Consider the following 18036-nt stretch of genomic DNA (forward strand, 5'->3'; position numbering starts at 1 on the left):
TAAAGTACATCTGATTAAATGAATATATATATATACAAATGATAATTAATAAATGATTAACATATGAATAAATGATAAACTGTAAACATGCAGCTGAGTTTTCTCTCACAGCTTTCAGTCTCAGTAACCTGGAGGTTGCTGCAGAGTCAGTTCACCGATTCTGACCTTCCTCTCTGTGAGTTTCATCTCTGGATGTCAGAGTTCATAGTAAAACAAACATCTTGTGTCAAAATCCACAACTTTATGTTAGCAGTTTAACACTGGAAGCTGATTCTGACTTTTCCTGTAGATGTTTGCTCCCCAAAGAACCACAAAACCCACCATTTATTTCTTAAATGATGACATAGTCTCTCAACAGATGCTTAATGTTAGATTTTATATATTGGAAAGGTTTATATTAACTGAGTAATGCCGCTTAATGTAACTAAATAAGATGCATTAAAATTAATAATCCACCATAACCACATATCAAATCCCACATTTCAACATTTAATTCCAGTATTACTTTTATGCAGATCATCTAATCCTAACAAAGATGCTGAATTCAAAATAGGATATGTAAATTTAATAGGAGCTTGTAAAGAAGGTCAGTTATAAAACTACGCAGTTATAACACAGATTAACTGGAGTGAAAAACATCCATTTCTGAACTCTTGATAAGCAGCAAAATGTATGATAAATAGTTTCACCCAAAGTAATTCTGTTCTAACGCATGAATGCAATTTTATTTCTTCCATTAACATTTTTAGGTTGTACAGTAAAAATGTCCAAATGCTGAGTCATTTTACAACACCATCTGTCAGATGTAGCTACAGCTGATACTATTAAAGACTATTGCCCAGAGAGAAAATCAGACACATTGCAGTCAGACCTGCAGTGTAATTTAAACCACCTAAACAGATATTTGTCTTTTTTTTTTTTGACAAAAATGAGTTTAAGTCACATTTTAGTTCCTTATTGATAGTTTTAGTATAATCTTCATCAACAAACCCAAAATATTTTACATTTTCGTCTAGTTCATGTTGTGTACTTTTAATGATTATGTCTTCGGAGGCTGCAGCCATCGCCATGTTACCATGGCTACAAGTGTTGTCCTCATTAATTGTGACGTTAGTGGAAAAGGCACTGTTTACTTGTTTCTACCAGACCTAGTAATAGTTCACACACTGTGCCCATGTCACATGTAATGTAATATAACAGACTCTCTCTCTTTACTAAATACAGTCGTCGTACCGAAACTCAAATTAAAAATGTATATTAATACAAATAAAACATCTAGAGGAAGATTTAGATGGTTGGTTGGCTTCGTTAATCCTGCATTCAGTCCTGCTGATACTCTATAAGCATCAATGATGAACACATGAGAGTAAAATTAACCACATTCCTGCGTTTACTTTTCAGCGGGATTGTAGATGCAGCTACTCCCAAAATAACTTTATCAGATATCATTTTGCCAGTCAGGAGCATGTATGAGTCTGCAGATGTGTGCAAGTTGCGAACACAAATGCATCTTTGGAAAACAAAACACACACATCGTATCCATTCTGATCCTGTACCTCCCTATAACCGCCCGTCTGCAACTAGTATAGCCGCTGTGATGTTTTACAAAGCATTCTTCATTCGTGCCAGGCAGACAGGAAAAGCCCTTTCGGACAGGATTCCATCCTTCAATTGATAACTGGAACCAGTAAGCGCTGACTGCATGCGAGCTGGCCGGTGTGACGGTGGTTTGGACCCTGCGGGGGCACAAACTCAACACAAACTGTGGCACTGGAGGACAGAGGGCAGGACGTGAGCGGGTGTTGCTGTGAGATAAGGAAAGATGGGGGAGCGATGTGGTATTTTTTGAGGTGGGGAAAGCGTGAAATTAAGTGGCATGAACAATAAATTAACAATTCAGAAGAGCAGATTGACATAAATGAAATAAAATTAACTTTGTCTGCCAAAACTGCTTATTTTAGCTCCATATCTCAGCTTGTTTAAATAAGAGTGACTCAAACATCACTTTATTTATGAACTTGTAAATCTGGCTGCTCCTTTTATCTCAAATAAAAAAAAAAAACCCAACAACTATTAAATCCAATAATGTCTGTGTGACTCAAGGCAGAGAGGTTCAAGAGGAAAGTAAACAACAGTTTGACGATGCTGATCTCTGTGACCAGTGATGCGTTCAATAATACTACACACATAGTCTATACACACAAACCATGTCACTGAAATCTATCCCCCATTCCTATCAGCCCTAAAAAAAGTGCTTAAAAGCATTTTCTATCTTTCTTCTTGAGTCGGTGAATTATTAACGTGGGTTTCATTTTCTCCTATGAACCCCTCAGAGGGGGAAACATGCCTCGGGTTCATGAAAAAAAGATATTAGCTCTACTGTTGCATTTTGGTCGTTAGAAATCATTGATTTTTTTTTTTTTTTTCTTTTTCTATTTTCTCTCTTTTCAGTCTTGTATCTGGAATGGTAACACATGTAAACACACGGATACATCACAGAAAAACACCATTTGCCTGATTGAAAAAAAAAAAGGACCTCAGTGACGTGTGCTTTTCTCTTATAAATCCTTCACAACAAGGCAGCATTTCACGGTTTAATTGTTGTTGACACAGTTTTGATTTGGCTGCCTCGGATGCTGTGGAAGGCACCGAATAATCGACATTTCTAAGCAATTTGCTGACAACAGTTCTCTGTAATCTGCCTGTTACGTCTGCTGGGCGTTGTTTCAACTATGACAGCTTTACAAACAGAGAGGAGATGAAACCAGGAGGATTAGCTTACAACTCGCGCAGACAACCACTTTCCATATCTTCCATGATCTCTCTTTCCTTCCTTCCTTCCTTCCTTCCTTTCTTGTCTTTCGTAAGCACAGGCCCGGTAGCTATCTCATCAGCTCATAGAGGAAAAGCAAGGAGGCGGATAGAGAGAGAGAGAGAGAGATCGGTGAAGGGAAAGTGTGAGGGACGATGGATAGTTTGTGACCAAAAAAAGACAAGAGAAAGGACATGGATCTAAAAGACAAAGTCGTCTCACCAAGTCCATGAGTCAGCTGACAAGAGAGACAGGATTCTTAATTGCCCTGAGAGCATATTTCTCATCCCAACCTCTGGTAATTGGACATGAACACCGGTGATAAATTGCTCGGGCCATCTTTGATTTGGTGGCTCCTGACTGCTGTGTGGCACTTAGAATTAAGACTGACATCTGGTGGGGAGGGACTGTTTTTTAAAATGTCCTTTTTAGTCTGTCTGATTTTGAATTCCTCACATACATATATATATTTATATATATATATATATAGAGAGAGAGAAGGAATTAATGACACCTGGTATGAGCTTTATGACAGATATAATGCAAAACACACTCATGAATAGTAATCTCTGCCTGTGGGACTGACTGTGATCATGTAAAACCTACTGCGTGTCATCTATCAACCACAGAGAAAGTCATAAAAAAAAATAAAAAAATAGAAGTTCCTGCCATGTCTAATTGAAAAACATGTCTTGGAGGCGGCTGAGGCTTTTTTTTTTAACACAATTTGAATGTTAAGTAGGTACATTTCTATCTTGGTCACCCTCTTTCAGGGCAGTTTGCAAAAACAACCCCTGGTCACTCCTTCACAGTGTTTCATTTCAAGAGGAAAACAACTAAGTGCTTCTTTGTTCCCACTGCAGCTGTTTTTCATCACAAATCCAACTGAAATCAAATTGCATGTGTTGTTTTTTTTTTTTTTTTTCCTGCTACAGCAAACATGTAAATCACCTACTGCGCGCTCCTCTGAGAAAAAACTCTGCACCCAAAAGGTAGAAATCTGTTTTGAATAATTTTTGGATCATGATTACACATTTCTAACATAAGCAGGCGATCAGACTGACTAACACAGACTTTGACTAACCTTCCACAACAGCCTCTCTGCTAATCTCTTCTTCTTATGTAACATGAATGTATGTCTTGTTGTGCAACTTAGCTTCATAAAACAAACATTCACCAGAAGAAAGTCCAATGCTAATGTCAGTTTTCAGCCTACTTAGCTGCTCATCTGCAGCACAATAAACTTTTCAGTCAGTTTTACATGCTGATGTGTTCTTACTCTTCAACACCACTGCTAATAAAACACTGTCTGCCCTTGTAAGCTACAGTTCACAGTGCAAATGTGGGTGTCAATCAAACACAGACACCGACACACCCCTTCAGAGGCGAAAAGGGACTTTTCTGATATAAAAGTTACATGTTTTTCTTCCTTTTATTAGTAAAAAACTATTACCAATACATTTAAAAACCACTTTTCCATAATTTTTGACTGCAAAAAGGGACTTTGAATGATATACTGTCATATGGCTGTATGAGAGAGCTTTATTTGGCAACAATGAGATTCTTTATTGTGCTCAATCAGCAGTTGATGTCTGTCCATATGGTCTACAATGTGGTGTTTTGTTATGTGTATATAAATGGTAAACGTCTGGATTTTTTCATTATGGAACATATGTAGTTAAAATTCTGAGGCAGTGAATTAGCCTGGTGTGTTTTTTTTTTTTTTTTTTTTGATATCTGTTTCTGCAGTTAAGTCACTGTGGATACTTCACACACTGAGCTGTCACTCAAGCTTCTTTGAAACTAACGCATGTCCACTGCGGTTGAAAACATCTGTCATACATCTCCAACGTAAAGGAAGCATCTGCTTCATTCATGTCAGAAATGACTGGAGTCACAGATCCTGTATGTTTTCTACAGTGTTAATGTCTGTTTCATCAAGGTGACCTTGATGAAGTAGGGAAGCTTATGAATACTGCAGTATGGAGCAGTGCTGTTGTATTCTGTCGGGGCTGAATCCTCTTTAGGTTCACTCTTGCGTAAATGATTTGAGGAAGCAAGCTTTAAGCCATATACTGTAAGTAATGATACAAGGAGGCAACGATGTGGTTTATGTCAGATTTGGCGAAGTGCGGTTGCTCTATGCTTAACAGTCATTTAATGTGGAATGGAGCATTTATTTATATGGCAGGTCATATTAAATGTTTATGAGCACTTAATTTCACCCCTGTTTTTTTTTTTTTTTTTTTTAAACATACCATGGTGGAAATAGCTGCAGTGATGTTTAAGAGTGTGACCCAGAAAACAAATCAAAACTAGTGCTACATTGAATGTACATGCATGCCAGCTGTTTTAAAAAAAAGATGACAATAAAAGAGAAATCAAAAGAAATACCTTACAACTTTAATGTGAAGCTGCACTTAGCAAACCCACTAAAGTAACGTACATCTTAGCCAAGTCCACTTTCAGCAAAGAATTTCAATAAATAAAATATACTGTATGTCATAGAATATCTTCATAACAGCCATTGTAACGCAAATACTTTCAAAATGTTTGTGTGATTCACAAATAGCACATTTGCATATTCAGATAAAATTATGGAATATGCAACACTGGCTTGTTCATTTTCATTTGATATCTGCAGATCACAAAACAAGCCAACAGATAAATGAGGCTCTACTGCATAAACAGGTTTCTTTTAAACATCACCTTTGGGTGATCTTATTGGAGATTCATGTTTTATTTAGTTGCTTGGCGCTGAGATCACACAAGCACACTTCATACATGCAGTCTTCAAAACAAACCCCAGAACAAAAATTATATCACCTCATGTAAATTCAGCAGTTGCCCTCCTGCACAACTTGAACTGTGATCCTTTAACACGTGAAAATACTCTTTTCCTTTACGCAATTGTTTGGTAGCAATAGAGAAGCAGAACTACTGCACTCTGATGATGCTTTCAGAGGTTAAACTGGTTAAATCGAGGCAGGCTTCTAAACATAATCTGCATTGCTAATTTTAAATTCATTGAAAAAAATTGCCAAGCTTTTATTCAAAGACCCTTGTCTATTTTGTTTTACAGGTAACAAAACCTTTTATCTGTGTAGAAGTGCTCTTCTATTTTGGCACAAATGTTTTATTGAATAAAAAATCCAAACTGAAATTCTGAATAGATCTTGAGGACAGTCAGTTTTGAGGGAAAGACTCCAATATCTTTAATGGAAAAAGTAAACACAGAAGACTTTTAGTTTGCTTATTTTTATTCAGATTTTTAATAGAATGCAAAGGTCCATTATTAGGGAAACAAATTCAAACACTTTCTGCTATGGCATACAGAGACAGAAAGAGAAGAGACTGCCAAAGACAGGGTCATAACCATTTGAATGTAAACTTTACAGAAGGAGATACAGAGATGATAAAATGCCACATCATGGCGTCCGTATTTACTGGTCATAAAAGTGTGACATAAGTGAATAAACGACAAAACACTCCCCACAAAAACATCGGCAAATGTCATTATCACACAGATATACATTGAAGACAAAAATAAACTCATCCTTTTTTTTTTTTGTCTGTGTGGCTCCACCTCCAGTATTTCTCCAAAATAAATCCATTTACACTTTTCACTACATCCTCACATTTACATGAAATTCATTAGGGAAGCATTTGTTTGCAAAAAATCGAGCATTTTCCCCCCAAACACCCAGTCCCTTCCTGTACAAAGGAAAGCAGGGATTGGGCTAGAGCATCAGAGAGCAAAGAACATGATTGGCTGAAACACATACTTAAGTATCATAATTATTATCATTCACACAGGAAGTCTGCTGAAAAGGTAACATGGCAAATAACACAGATTGGCAATAGTGCAGACTGCTTGAGCTGGCAGTGGCCCATTAGGAAAATAAAGGATGAATGGAGACTGATTCTTGAATGATTTTTTTCTTTTTATTCTAGCATTGCTAGCATGCTCTATTTGGAGCTACAAGAGCTAGCTGGAGAAAAAAAAGGGTATGAGCAGGAGAGAAGTCAGGACTGGAGGGATGAAATAAAAAGGAAGAGTGAGTCAATGCTTGTCGTTTAGATTTTTTGTCATTTACTTAAGTCTTCTGTCCAATGCGTCACTTGTCGTCCATGTTGGTCTTTGGAATGGTGTTGATTGGATGGTCGGTTTTGTTTGTTCTAATTTCCTCTTTTCTTTTTTTTTAACGGTTGTAACCGAACTCATCGGCATCATCCGCACGGAAGTCTCCGTAGCGCCAAATGTTGAGCTGATGGGAAGACAGAGACAGATTTTATTGACTATAATGAAACAAATAACCATAAAATGCGGTTACGTTCCCAACTGCTTTGAATGGGACTTCAATAACCTCTCTAGCACATTACATGTTAAATGGTCAAGAGAAAAAGTGAAAATGGGAGGGAGACTGAGAATCACCATGCAACATAGAGAGAGAGAGAGAGAGATCACTGAGAGCCCAGTGCGAAGGCGCCTGCATCATCATCATCATCACCATTTAATCCGACTCTTTGTGCTTGCCCATCCAAGCTAGAGGCCCCCAGCGCCACAAATACCACCCAGTCTATTACTTCTCCTATTCCATTACTTTCACACTCCTGCATCGCTTCATAAACCATCACATGCATTTCCCGGCTAAATGCCGCCTATATCACAATACGATTGGCAAAGTATGTGAGCGAGTCGTTTGGAGCCCTACCAGTGTGGTATTGGTTATTCAAATGTGATAGGAATTGTGCAGTCTGAGGGGTGTTTGTGTGTGTACGAGGGTCTGTGTTTGTGTGGGATGTTTCTTTTTTGGCTCTGAGAAGCATGCACGCTCAGCTGTTAATGCCGTGATTCATAGCTAATTAGCGACTGTGCTAATTAGCACTAGTTATTAGAATGAATGAATGAGCCATTTGTACGTATTGCCGTTTCCCCGTGTCTCACTCCGCTGCCTTTTTTTTCTCCTCCTCCCTGACACCCTGAAAACACGGTAGTAACTCAGATTGTGATGAGAGCCAATTCCACCTCTGCCTGGTTCCTTGTCTGAGCATGATGCATAACTGCTGGGTAACTACAAGAACACGGGGGAGATGGCTTCTGACTGGTCGCTGGTAGGGTTTTTGAGCCATGACGCTTGACATTTACATGAGTATAAAATAAATATGATCAGAGTGTCTATGTAAACTCCTGGAGGTTCTTGAGGTTCTTGTGAAAGACAACTTGGATTTGTACAAACTAAAACTAAAACTAAAAGTGATCTGGCCTTTGCTAACAGGGCTCCAACACTTTAGACCTACCAGAGGAGCTCAAGCTGTTATAAATTTACTATTATTGCTCATATTACAGAAGAGTAAGGCTGGTGATACTCTATATTTTGGTAATTGTCTAAAAATCTCATGAAAAGGAGGCCAAATAATTTCCTTAAACAGCTGGGCACCGTAGTTTTAAGCAAACATGACTCAAACAGGAGAAACTGTGTATGTTGGTGAATACCGGTGACACTAGTTTATTGTAATGAAGTAACACATCACCGAGGGCAACGTTGTGGCTCAATGATATGCTTTTTTGGACAACAATGGCGCTCAATGACACAGGTATGCACCAAATATCAGGCTTTGGCTACATTCTGCATGCAGTACTGCTCAGTAGAATCAATGAATTATTGGTTTTGGGTTTTTCATGGGATAAAAAATAAAGGAAATCTTCACACTTATCCTTTTAAGGCTGCATTCAGATCAAATCCAGCAATCCAGCACTAAACCGCAGGGGTCTGTTGTGGTGGGGCCGTGTTGTTTGAGGTACCGGTGAGATAATGAAATATGATCCAGGAAGTTGGAGTTACAGATTAATGCATTACTGACTTATCAGAAGCCAAAACACAGACAGACAGGATTTTATACAACTCTGGAAAGTTTTCACGGCAGCAACAGTTGTATCTTTCATCGTGATGATCATGAGGTAAACAGTCATATACAGCGTTCGTGTTACAAAATAATCCACCTGGAACGTGTGGTTGCATGTATGTGACTGGCCACCGCAGCGGTCTTTTGCTGAGCCTTGTGCATTTGGTGTGAACGCAGGCTAACATAAGTTTGTTTTAATATATTCTTTTTGACCTCCATTATTAAGTCTGTCCATGTACTTGAAATTTTTCATCTTCCTTTCCATTCGTTTGCTGCCAGTTTCAGTCAGACTGGCCAGATAGTTTACTGGACTCATATATAATCATTTCCACTGGAGTGTTGTATCAAAGCTCTGAGACTTGACTCATCTTAACGAGGGAGTCTTGTGTGTTATTTCCTGCCTCCTATTCATTCTCCACTTTTTCCCCCCCCTCCTCCCTTTCTTTCCCCACTGCACAATTTTGCACACATCCCCACCCCCATTTTCTCAGTATGGACCTACACAGACTGTGGGCAGCAATCCATATGGGACAGTGGTGATTGCCAATGTAATGTGTTGCATCTTGAGAGAGATAGAGAGAGAGAGAGAGAGAGAGAGGGAAGCAGGGAGAGAGAAGCAGCAAAGAGAAAAAGCGTTCTCTGGTAGTAGTTGGTGTAGAAAAGTAATTAGTACTGTAATGTATTTTCTGTTTTGGCAACATTAGATGTCTCACAGAGGCAGACAAACCACTATTATTAGAAGAAAGCTGATAAAAAGACAGAAAAAAAAAGACAATGAGATGAGACTGGTGGGCTCAGATGAAGTGACTTACCCTGGCACTCTTGGCAGATTCTTGACTGTTCAGGTATTCTGTCACCTAGGGCAGACAGAAAGAGTCATTAGCATATCACATCACTATGTCACACGAAGGATTTTAAAGGATTAAGGTGAATCAATGCATCCTTTAAACCTGCTCTGCCCCTGGGGACATTTCTTTTACCAGCTTACATGGAAATTCACAAGTTTTTGCACAAAGTTCACATCTGTCAGAAGGGCACTCGCACACCCTCCCAGCAACACTGGATATAAAGGAACACACTGTTCTTTGAAGATCAACAGGATCAAGATAACACACATCGACACAAGAGTGGTTATGTCACTGTAGGGGATGTGGAACGCACAAACATGTGAACGAAGCATACGGAGCGCACATCGCCGCATTACGGCTCGCTGTTAGAGGTCATTGCTTTATCCACCGTGTGCAGGGCATCACTTCGCGCTTCATGCTACAGCTCACACTAGCAAAGCCACTTGAGATGAGAGGCTCTCATACCCGCTTGTGCCCGCTAGCCTCAGGCCAACACCTTGCTGGTTTGTAGAAGCAATTTATAATCAAGTGCATTCACAGAACGCCTTAAGGGAGCTACAAGCTAAATGGGGGTGAACCCCAAATTCTACCTGCAATTCATGTGGAAAAGTCAGAGCTCGATTGTATGATGGTGGGACAGGATGGATGTAAGACACAGTAAATAAACATGTTGGAGGCTTTACTATTGAAAAGTGTGGTTTGTATGTGCTCGTCCATCTGTCTTTATGTAAGTTATTTCAAAATATAATGATTAATAATAATGATAATGAAGCTTCTTTGCAAAGTGATACTGAGTAAAATATATTTATATTTACTATTTAACAATGATGCACATTTTCTTTAAGTGTAATGTTTGCCAGTATCTTGAATGATATTTAAAACTCCTGCACACTGTCTTACTGCTGGATCATTTCATAAACTGTTTCAGTCTAAACAGCCTTCGTCAGGTTTCAGATGCAGAAACGTAAGAAATAAACAAGATGTAAGTGTGCAGGAGTTTTGAACTCTTATTCAAGATCTGACGCTCTGAGACCAACTTGTCACTGAGTCCTGAAAGGCAATATTTTTTTGCATCTTGTTCATACAAGTCTCACATATGAATGTCATACATACACACTTTTTTATTTCTATTTTTTTATAATCACACGTATTGTGGGAACATGACGTTCTCTGATATTTGTTTAACGCGAAAGCGATTCAGTTCTTCATCTTGCTCAACACAAAGAAATGGACATAATATGGACATACTGAGAATACAGAGAGGATATAAAAGAGTTGGAAGAAGAGAGAAGAGGAGGCCAATGTGCAGTGTTGAACATATTGACTGCTTCTGCTAGAACAGCCATTTAGCCTGAATGAACCAGTGATGAGTCATAGGGCAAGGGGTGGGGGCGGGGGTGGAGGGGTGCAGAGAGAGAGAGAGAGAGAGAGAGAGAGAGAGAGAGAGAGAGAGAGACAGTGTTTGGTTAGATGGGTACAGTGTAAGTGGATGTATGGACCTTGGAAAGCTCAAGTGGCAGACCCTCTGAGTAGAGTTGTCCTCCACCATTACAATGTCAGAGTGGATACAGAGTGATCAAGCTCTACACAAGGCCCACACACACACACACACACACACACACACGTACATAGATACAGTTCAGCTCACCTCCAGCACGTTTAAACCTAGCCACCCACAACACTCACATTCTGTCTGTGAATGGTAAGTACAGCTCCATAAGTAGGATTTGTACAGCAGATACTAGTAAATTTGAACGTGAGTATAGTTTGGTATATTCTGATTCGAGGGACGAGCGCATAGGGAAATATTAGCACAGCGATAAAATAAAAATAAATGCTTTAAAGATATGAAATAAAGAAAACGAAAGTCACTTGAGAGAAGAGGACAGTAAGGAAGAGACTGTGTTCTTGTAATGGATTCAATTGTGCACCACGTTTTGTAGCTTATTATAGTAGCAGATGAGCTGGCTTTCACACTCACACGCACACACACACACCAGAACAAGGATGCCAGATGTTAAAACTGTCGAGTGTGGATGGGGCTCTGGAGTTTAATTGCTTAGCTAGCTCGCGCTCATAGGTTGATTTGATAGCTACGCTGCACATGGCACCGCCAAGATAACAGACCCGCAGCTGGATCGTACAGCCACTTTGTTTAAGCGAGTGCACATGTGAGTGTGTGGCTAGGGAAAGTGCAGTGGCTGCACAAGTCATCCATCAAAGCCAACTAAAGGAGAGATTTTTTGGAAGGCGATGGGATATGGCATCTTGGTCCCATCAGGCGTATGTCACCATATGGAAGACCCATCCAACAATATTTCATGGACACAAAAGGCCAATGATGCCTTTGGGGCTATAGAGGGGAGCTTTCAGTGCCTGTAGCAGTTTTAGCTGTCTCCTATAGGCCTTTTCCATACATTTGCTGGATTGACTTGACTCGGTGCATGAGCCCGGGGTGGCAGGGATTTGTATCTCCATTACAACAGGGCTACCCGCGTGAAGGTGTATCTTTAAGTGATGACACGCTTGTCTTGAGTCGATGACGTTTAAAAGCAGCGGGCTGTACACATCCATGGCTGTGACTAGTGGTCCAAGGAGCGGCTGTAAAACGGTAGACAAACACATTTCATTTCCAATAAATTCTTCCCAATAAAAGTCCCCCGTTATTTTTGCTGCAAGTGTTTTTTCCATCACACAGCACGGCAGGTAAGAGAAGTTGTTCACCTGTTGAAGTGGAAGTGAGCTGTTTGCAGAGGTCCAGTAACAGCCTGTTGTCTGCAGCTCTTCATCCACACTGTGGCTGTTTCTGCTTGTACTCTTCCTCACTGGATTATTTGTAACTGATCAAATAGCTCCGAATATCTCCAGCTCTTGTTGCGGTTTTTATTGTAAAATAGCGCCGCTAATAAAGCTCCACTAATTAGGTGATGAACCTCCTGTTATTTTGTTATTTACAAGCTTTTAATATGAAGGAGTAGCAGGAAATGTTTTCATCAGCAGTAACTTAACACGACTCCTATACGGCTGAAAGCAAACAGGAAACAGTCAAATAAAGTAGATATTTGAAAGTACAAAACAGGGACGCAGGAGAGCTTGTTTGAGAGGGAGAAGGGGGGGGGTTGCACCGCAATCCACTTGGAGGTGGGTCAGACGCGCTTTGGCCCGACTATAGAGATGGTCCATCTCCATACTCGCCACAAATCATCATGTTTTTAACTGCTAATGGAAATGCAAATCAACAGCATAATTTGACTCAGCACGGTCAAAAGTGCCAATGGAAAAAGGCTACTAGAGTTGCACATGGAAAGCCGGGGGGAGCGACTCAAATGATGTGGAAGAGGTTTTCATATCTGCAAGAGTGGAATTGGCAATATTCAAACACAAAAGAGAAAAATAACATTTGTGAGAAAACCGGTGAACTAGAAAAATAAACTTCATTTCAACTTTAAAAGAAATAGAAAATATATCTTCTCACATCACTTTTTGCCAAACTACACAGCTGAGTGTTTGAATCCAAATGCAAAGTATTCTGTGAAAGTCAAGAGCACTACAGCTCAATATGCACAGATGATATGCTACCATACTGGAACTATCACGGTGAGCCTCTTTGTACTCTGGTCGGGAGGGGGGCCTTTTCCTGGATCGCCCTCGTCTTTTACTGTCAGTGTAACACAACAGCCAATCAGTGTGCAGCTGAACACCGATGATGACTGCCTTCGGATTCTCAACAGCTCCATATATCCTGTCCCGGATCCTTCTTTCACAGCATTTCTATTGGCTCCAGCGGGGAGGCATAATGGCTCATTTACAACACAAACAGAAGCAAAACTCATCTGGAGATGACTTCAAGTGGCAAAGGAAAGGAATGTTTCTCAGTGTGGGAAACAAGTGTGACATTAAATACATGGGTTAAGAAAGAAAAGGGAGGATGATGGAGACGAGGTATAGGCATAAACGGTGGTAGTCAGATTTTGTTACCTTCAGATAGAGCCAGGCGAGCTATTTTCCACAATTTACAGTCTTTGTAAAGCTAAGGCTGCCTGCCACCTTCTGATTGCAGCTTCATATTTATCATACAGACATTAGAGTCAATCTTCTCATCTAACTCTTGCAGGAAAGTGTATACTGTATTTCCCACAATGTCTATTCCTTTAAAGCTGATTGACTGATCAGAAATGAGAAGGGGAAGAAGACAGAACAAAGTAGGATGAGAATACAAAGCGGATAATGAATGAGGAGACAAGGACAAGAAACTGCTGTGTTTGGAGGAGGGTTAGGGTGGCAGAAGGCAGCGGGTGACAGCGTGTGCTTGTCTGGATGACCCTACAGAGCTCCCATATGCCGGACAGATGCCATGTTTGGTGAGCAGTGGCCATGCACACTGGCAGTAGCAGAGTTCTGAAAGATTATGCGGTTTGGCTAAGGAGGATGTTGTGTGAGTGTCCCTGAATGTGTGTGATTGATTCTTAGCATCGATTTAACAAAATCAGAAAGTTTAACTGATTAGAGAAGTCAATTTATTATAATTTCACACCATCAGTTTGCATTTGAGCAAATTTACCACAGTACTCTGAGACTAAAAAAAAACAATCTGATACCTTATGCACATTCAGGAAAGAGACTGTTTACAAATACTGTTACGCTCAATTTTTAATCGCTGCAGGTAACTTTTCTTGACGGAGACTTTGTGAATGACTTTGTGTAAGTGTGATGCTTTTTGTAAGATGAACGACAGGTGGTGTGGGTCTGGTGTTCTGGCACTAGTCGGTGTGTCTGCCTGGCTGTGAATCTGTCTGAGAGTGAGAGAGAGAGAGAGAGCGAGAGCGTGTATTTTTCCCGTGCTGGCCAGTATGGTGTACCCAGGTGGTGTTCTGGTGAGCATGGTGTGAAAGTGATGGATCTGAGCGGGAGCTAACATGGCAGTTTTCTGACAGGTCGCGCGCGTTTGGTGCGTAGGTGAGTTGCCTCTTTTTTGATTTCACAGCATGCGGGAAAAAAAACGCTAAGTGAAACCAGATTGTGGAAGGGGTACATATGAAAAGCAAGTGACTTATCAAAGTTTCAACGCCGGTTACACACTCGCTGCTGAGACTGGATGTCAGGCGACGTAGAAACCACTCGAGTGGAAAGGGAACAATGAGGGCTCGTCCTCCGTGCATGTTGAGCTTTACTCATTAACAGCAATGACGATCACACACACACACCGCCTCCCAGACATGAGCAGTCAAACTCCAACTCCACCCCAAAATAAAAAACCTGCCACTAACTCCCTTTTGTCATTGTTTCTTTGTTGCTGCATTGTGTTTTTTTGGTGCTGCTCTCTCAATCCTCATTACATCCGGTTTCGTTCTCTCTCCGCCTGCCATCTCCGTCTCCTTTTGCCTCCGCTGAAAGCATAAAACTCTGCACAAGACAGGTCGTCGTCAGAGCATTTGCCGGAACATAACTGCTTTTATGTCTGTAAGTCATACTGTTTCAAGTTGAGTGTACTTGGCTGAGCTGTGGATTGTAGTCCTAAGAGATGTCTCTCATTTAACATGCCAGTGCATGAATACTGCATGGCAAGCAGAGAGGAGGCCAGGGTTTTGGGAGAGTCTCCTCAGACGTGTCACTGTAAAAGTGGTTTGATAGGGAAAGGCTTGTCACATAAGCACCATGGCTAACCAGGGAGAGAATCCTTGAAGGCTTGTGTGTGTGTGTGTGTGTGAAACAGAGATACGAGGGAACGTCAGTGTGTTTGAGTGACTACGGGATGAAAAAGTTGACACTGAATTTGCCAGTTTTTGTAGATGTAAAAGATCCATTTTCTTTTCATTTTCAATTAAAATGTTCTGCCTTTTTTTGTAAAAATCTGTAAAATAATAAAAACTACATGTACAACGTATGTGTCTGAGTGTCTTTGTCCCCATCTGAGGTGTACTGGGATTGCTCCCTGTTGCACAGTGTTCCCCCCAGCATAGCTGTCGGAGGAGATCAGGCGCTTTGGTGGGAACGTGCAATGACAAGCCCACCAGCGTGTGTTCATGGAGTTAAGGAGGGCACACTCATGTAGCACACGTGCACGCTCAACAACAGCAAGGACTAACTACAGATATAACCCAGAGCATTCTCAGCTGCTCTCCCAGAGGCACTGCGAAGAAAAAGTCTTACGTAAAAACTAATGTATCGTACACACACTCACTTTTATAAAGGCTGCATAAAGAGTTTTGCTTCTCTTTTTTTCTCTGATATCTATTTTCTCTCTCCCGCGAGGTCACAACTCAAAATAATATAAGTTTGAACAATCTGGTGCCTCCACTCCCTTCCAGGCTGTCCTCCTCTCACCCCCGGTATGTGTGGGAGGGAGGATAAAGTGTGTATTTGTGTGACTGTGTATGTGTGTGTGTGTGTGTGTGTGTGTGTGTGTGTGTGTGTGTGTGTACATCTGCAGAAGATGGAATAGCGTTTGGGAAGTGGCGCGTGTCAGCTAGGACATGTCAAAAGGGCCCTCAGAGCAGTGGCAGCAGGGGAGGCAACTGCCTGTGCAAGTTAGTGTGTGTGTGAATATGTGTGTGTGTGTGTGTGTGTGTGTGTGTGTGTGTGTGTGCGCAGTCAATAACAGGGGAGCAGAAAATGTCCATTAAAAGGCCCCATCTCTAACTCTACTTGTAAATTAGGTATTGAGCCATTGGTGGGGAGCAGTTATGCTGTCACACACCCATGAAGCTCAGAGGGTGTGTGTGTGTGTGTGTGTGTGTGTGTGTGCATGTTTATATGTGCCCTGTGGTGTTTTTTGGGGATGAGGTGGGGGGTTCTTGATGGGCTGTGACAGGCGCTGGGCTTGAACAGGGAGCGCAGCGACCTGAAAGTCAGTCAATTGGTGTTCCGGATACAGCTAAAAGCCATTTATAGATGACATGGTGGAGAATTTTTGGGTTGGGATGGAGGCGATGGGGACCTGATCCACCATGGCAGGATCCATCGGGTGCTTGCTGGCTCTACTCAGAAATATAAACCTTAAAACTCAACCACCAGCTGTATTTCTATTTTTAATATTTAATTTTTACCCCCCATTTATTTGTCTTGGCTGTGTTCTCTCAGGTATTGAACATATGCAGATTTTTTTTCTTCTGTTGTCCTGTCTTTATATTGTACAGCGTGGTTTCAAATTATGTAAGTGTGTTAGAGCTCATGAGGGATCTCCACACATGTACTACTTCGTTCTCTTTGCTCGGGGACAACCCCTGAGCGACAACAGAAGCGCTGCCACATGAAATGTTGTTTACCCATGAGGCCTAATTTTGTTACGGTGAACCTGCTGAATAGAAACACCAACGTTCCCATGAGGCATATCATCAGTGTCCAAACCAGTGCCTTAACAGTACAGTGGCAGGAGACTACATCACATGAGCCACCTTATGTGTACCGAACAGCACGATCGCACTTTGATAAATGGAACAACCCATCCCTAGAGGCATTTTGTGTATGTGTGAGCCTCCTTCCTCATTTCCTGTATGGATTCCACACATGCGGCTGCAGATGTGCTTACACTTCTCCGCCCGCCATTTCATCTTCATCTACAGTTTCAACCCCCATTAACACAATTACTGTGCGATGGAACTGCTGCACAATTAACTACATTGGGGACTCTAACCGCAAGCTGTAAGAAAACTCCACTACCCATGAGGCAGTTTATGTGAAAAAGACACACACAAGTAAAAAAAAACACTGCATCTCATGTTAGCCAACACTTAAAGGCTGCCCTTCTTGCCCCCCAAAGCCTTTCACAAAGTCATCAGCTGAACATTCACACATGAAAAGCAAGACTTCAGTGTGAATACAGCAACAATACAGGGAAAGAAGATAAAGGGAAAAAAAAAACTCAAACTACATTTCCCAGGGGGCTGCTGGGTAATTAAAGATTCCAGGACTCATCTGCTGCTTTCACTCTAAGGGAGCCACCTCACAGCTGGTTTCCCCAAAGTCTGCCTACTGCTGACAGATACACACACCACTGTAACATTTTAATAAAGATCTTGAGCGTGTCTTCACAAACATTTGTCTAAGGTGTGTGAATACTATTTCTATATCTTCACCCATTCAATAGGGAAAGTATTGGAAACCAGGCCTAGGTCGATACAGCGGACTACAATGCTGTTGGTGATTGATAATAATTGTGCCAACAAGGGAGTGACAGACACTTCCATGTTTGTAATTGACTTGTAATTAGCAAACTGGAGATTATTAGCTTGTAACGCTAATGAACTTCAGGCACTAGCGCTGATGTCAGTTAGCTGAGGTGACTGGGCGAGACGGTTAGCACCCGGTGGCCTTCCAGAGTTTGAATCAGTCATGTTGTTGGTGGCTGCTGCTGACAGAAAACACTGGTGAAAAGCAGCAGAGCACAAAAGATAGTGCTTCTAACCACACAGTCATCTTCCAATTGAGCTGTCATGACAGACTCATTCCAGATAGAGTTGCCACAAAAAA

At 41.1% G+C, this 18036-nt stretch overlaps 1 protein-coding gene and 1 long non-coding RNA gene across 7 annotated transcripts in view; one reads left to right on the plus strand and one right to left on the minus strand.

Moving 5' to 3' along the window:
• The window catches only part of LOC122975289, a 249720-nt gene that overhangs the window by 213026 nt on the left and 18658 nt on the right, over positions 1–18036 (plus strand). Inside the window, exon 4 of one of the 5 annotated variants that reach the window (XR_006400619.1) lies at positions 3748–4266. The exons of the other annotated variants lie outside the window; for them this stretch is intronic. This is a non-coding gene — a long non-coding RNA (uncharacterized LOC122975289). Of the gene's footprint in view, positions 1–3747; positions 4267–18036 lie in introns of those variants that run through there. 5 annotated transcript variants of the gene reach the window in all.
• Positions 6055–18036, minus strand: part of snd1 (staphylococcal nuclease and tudor domain containing 1) — a 180304-nt gene continuing 168322 nt past the window's right edge. For both annotated transcript variants that reach the window (XM_044343639.1, XM_044343640.1), the window contains 2 exons: positions 9532–9576; positions 6055–7080 (listed from right to left, as the gene is read on the minus strand). In XM_044343639.1, coding sequence (XP_044199574.1) covers positions 7015–7080; positions 9532–9576 — 111 coding nt within the window. In that variant the 3' untranslated portion in view covers positions 6055–7014. The remainder of the gene's footprint in view (positions 7081–9531; positions 9577–18036) is intronic.

The sequence above is a fragment of the Thunnus albacares genome, chromosome 23 (genome assembly GCF_914725855.1).
Source record: "Thunnus albacares chromosome 23, fThuAlb1.1, whole genome shotgun sequence".
NCBI classification, from domain to species: domain Eukaryota; kingdom Metazoa; phylum Chordata; class Actinopteri; order Scombriformes; family Scombridae; genus Thunnus; species Thunnus albacares.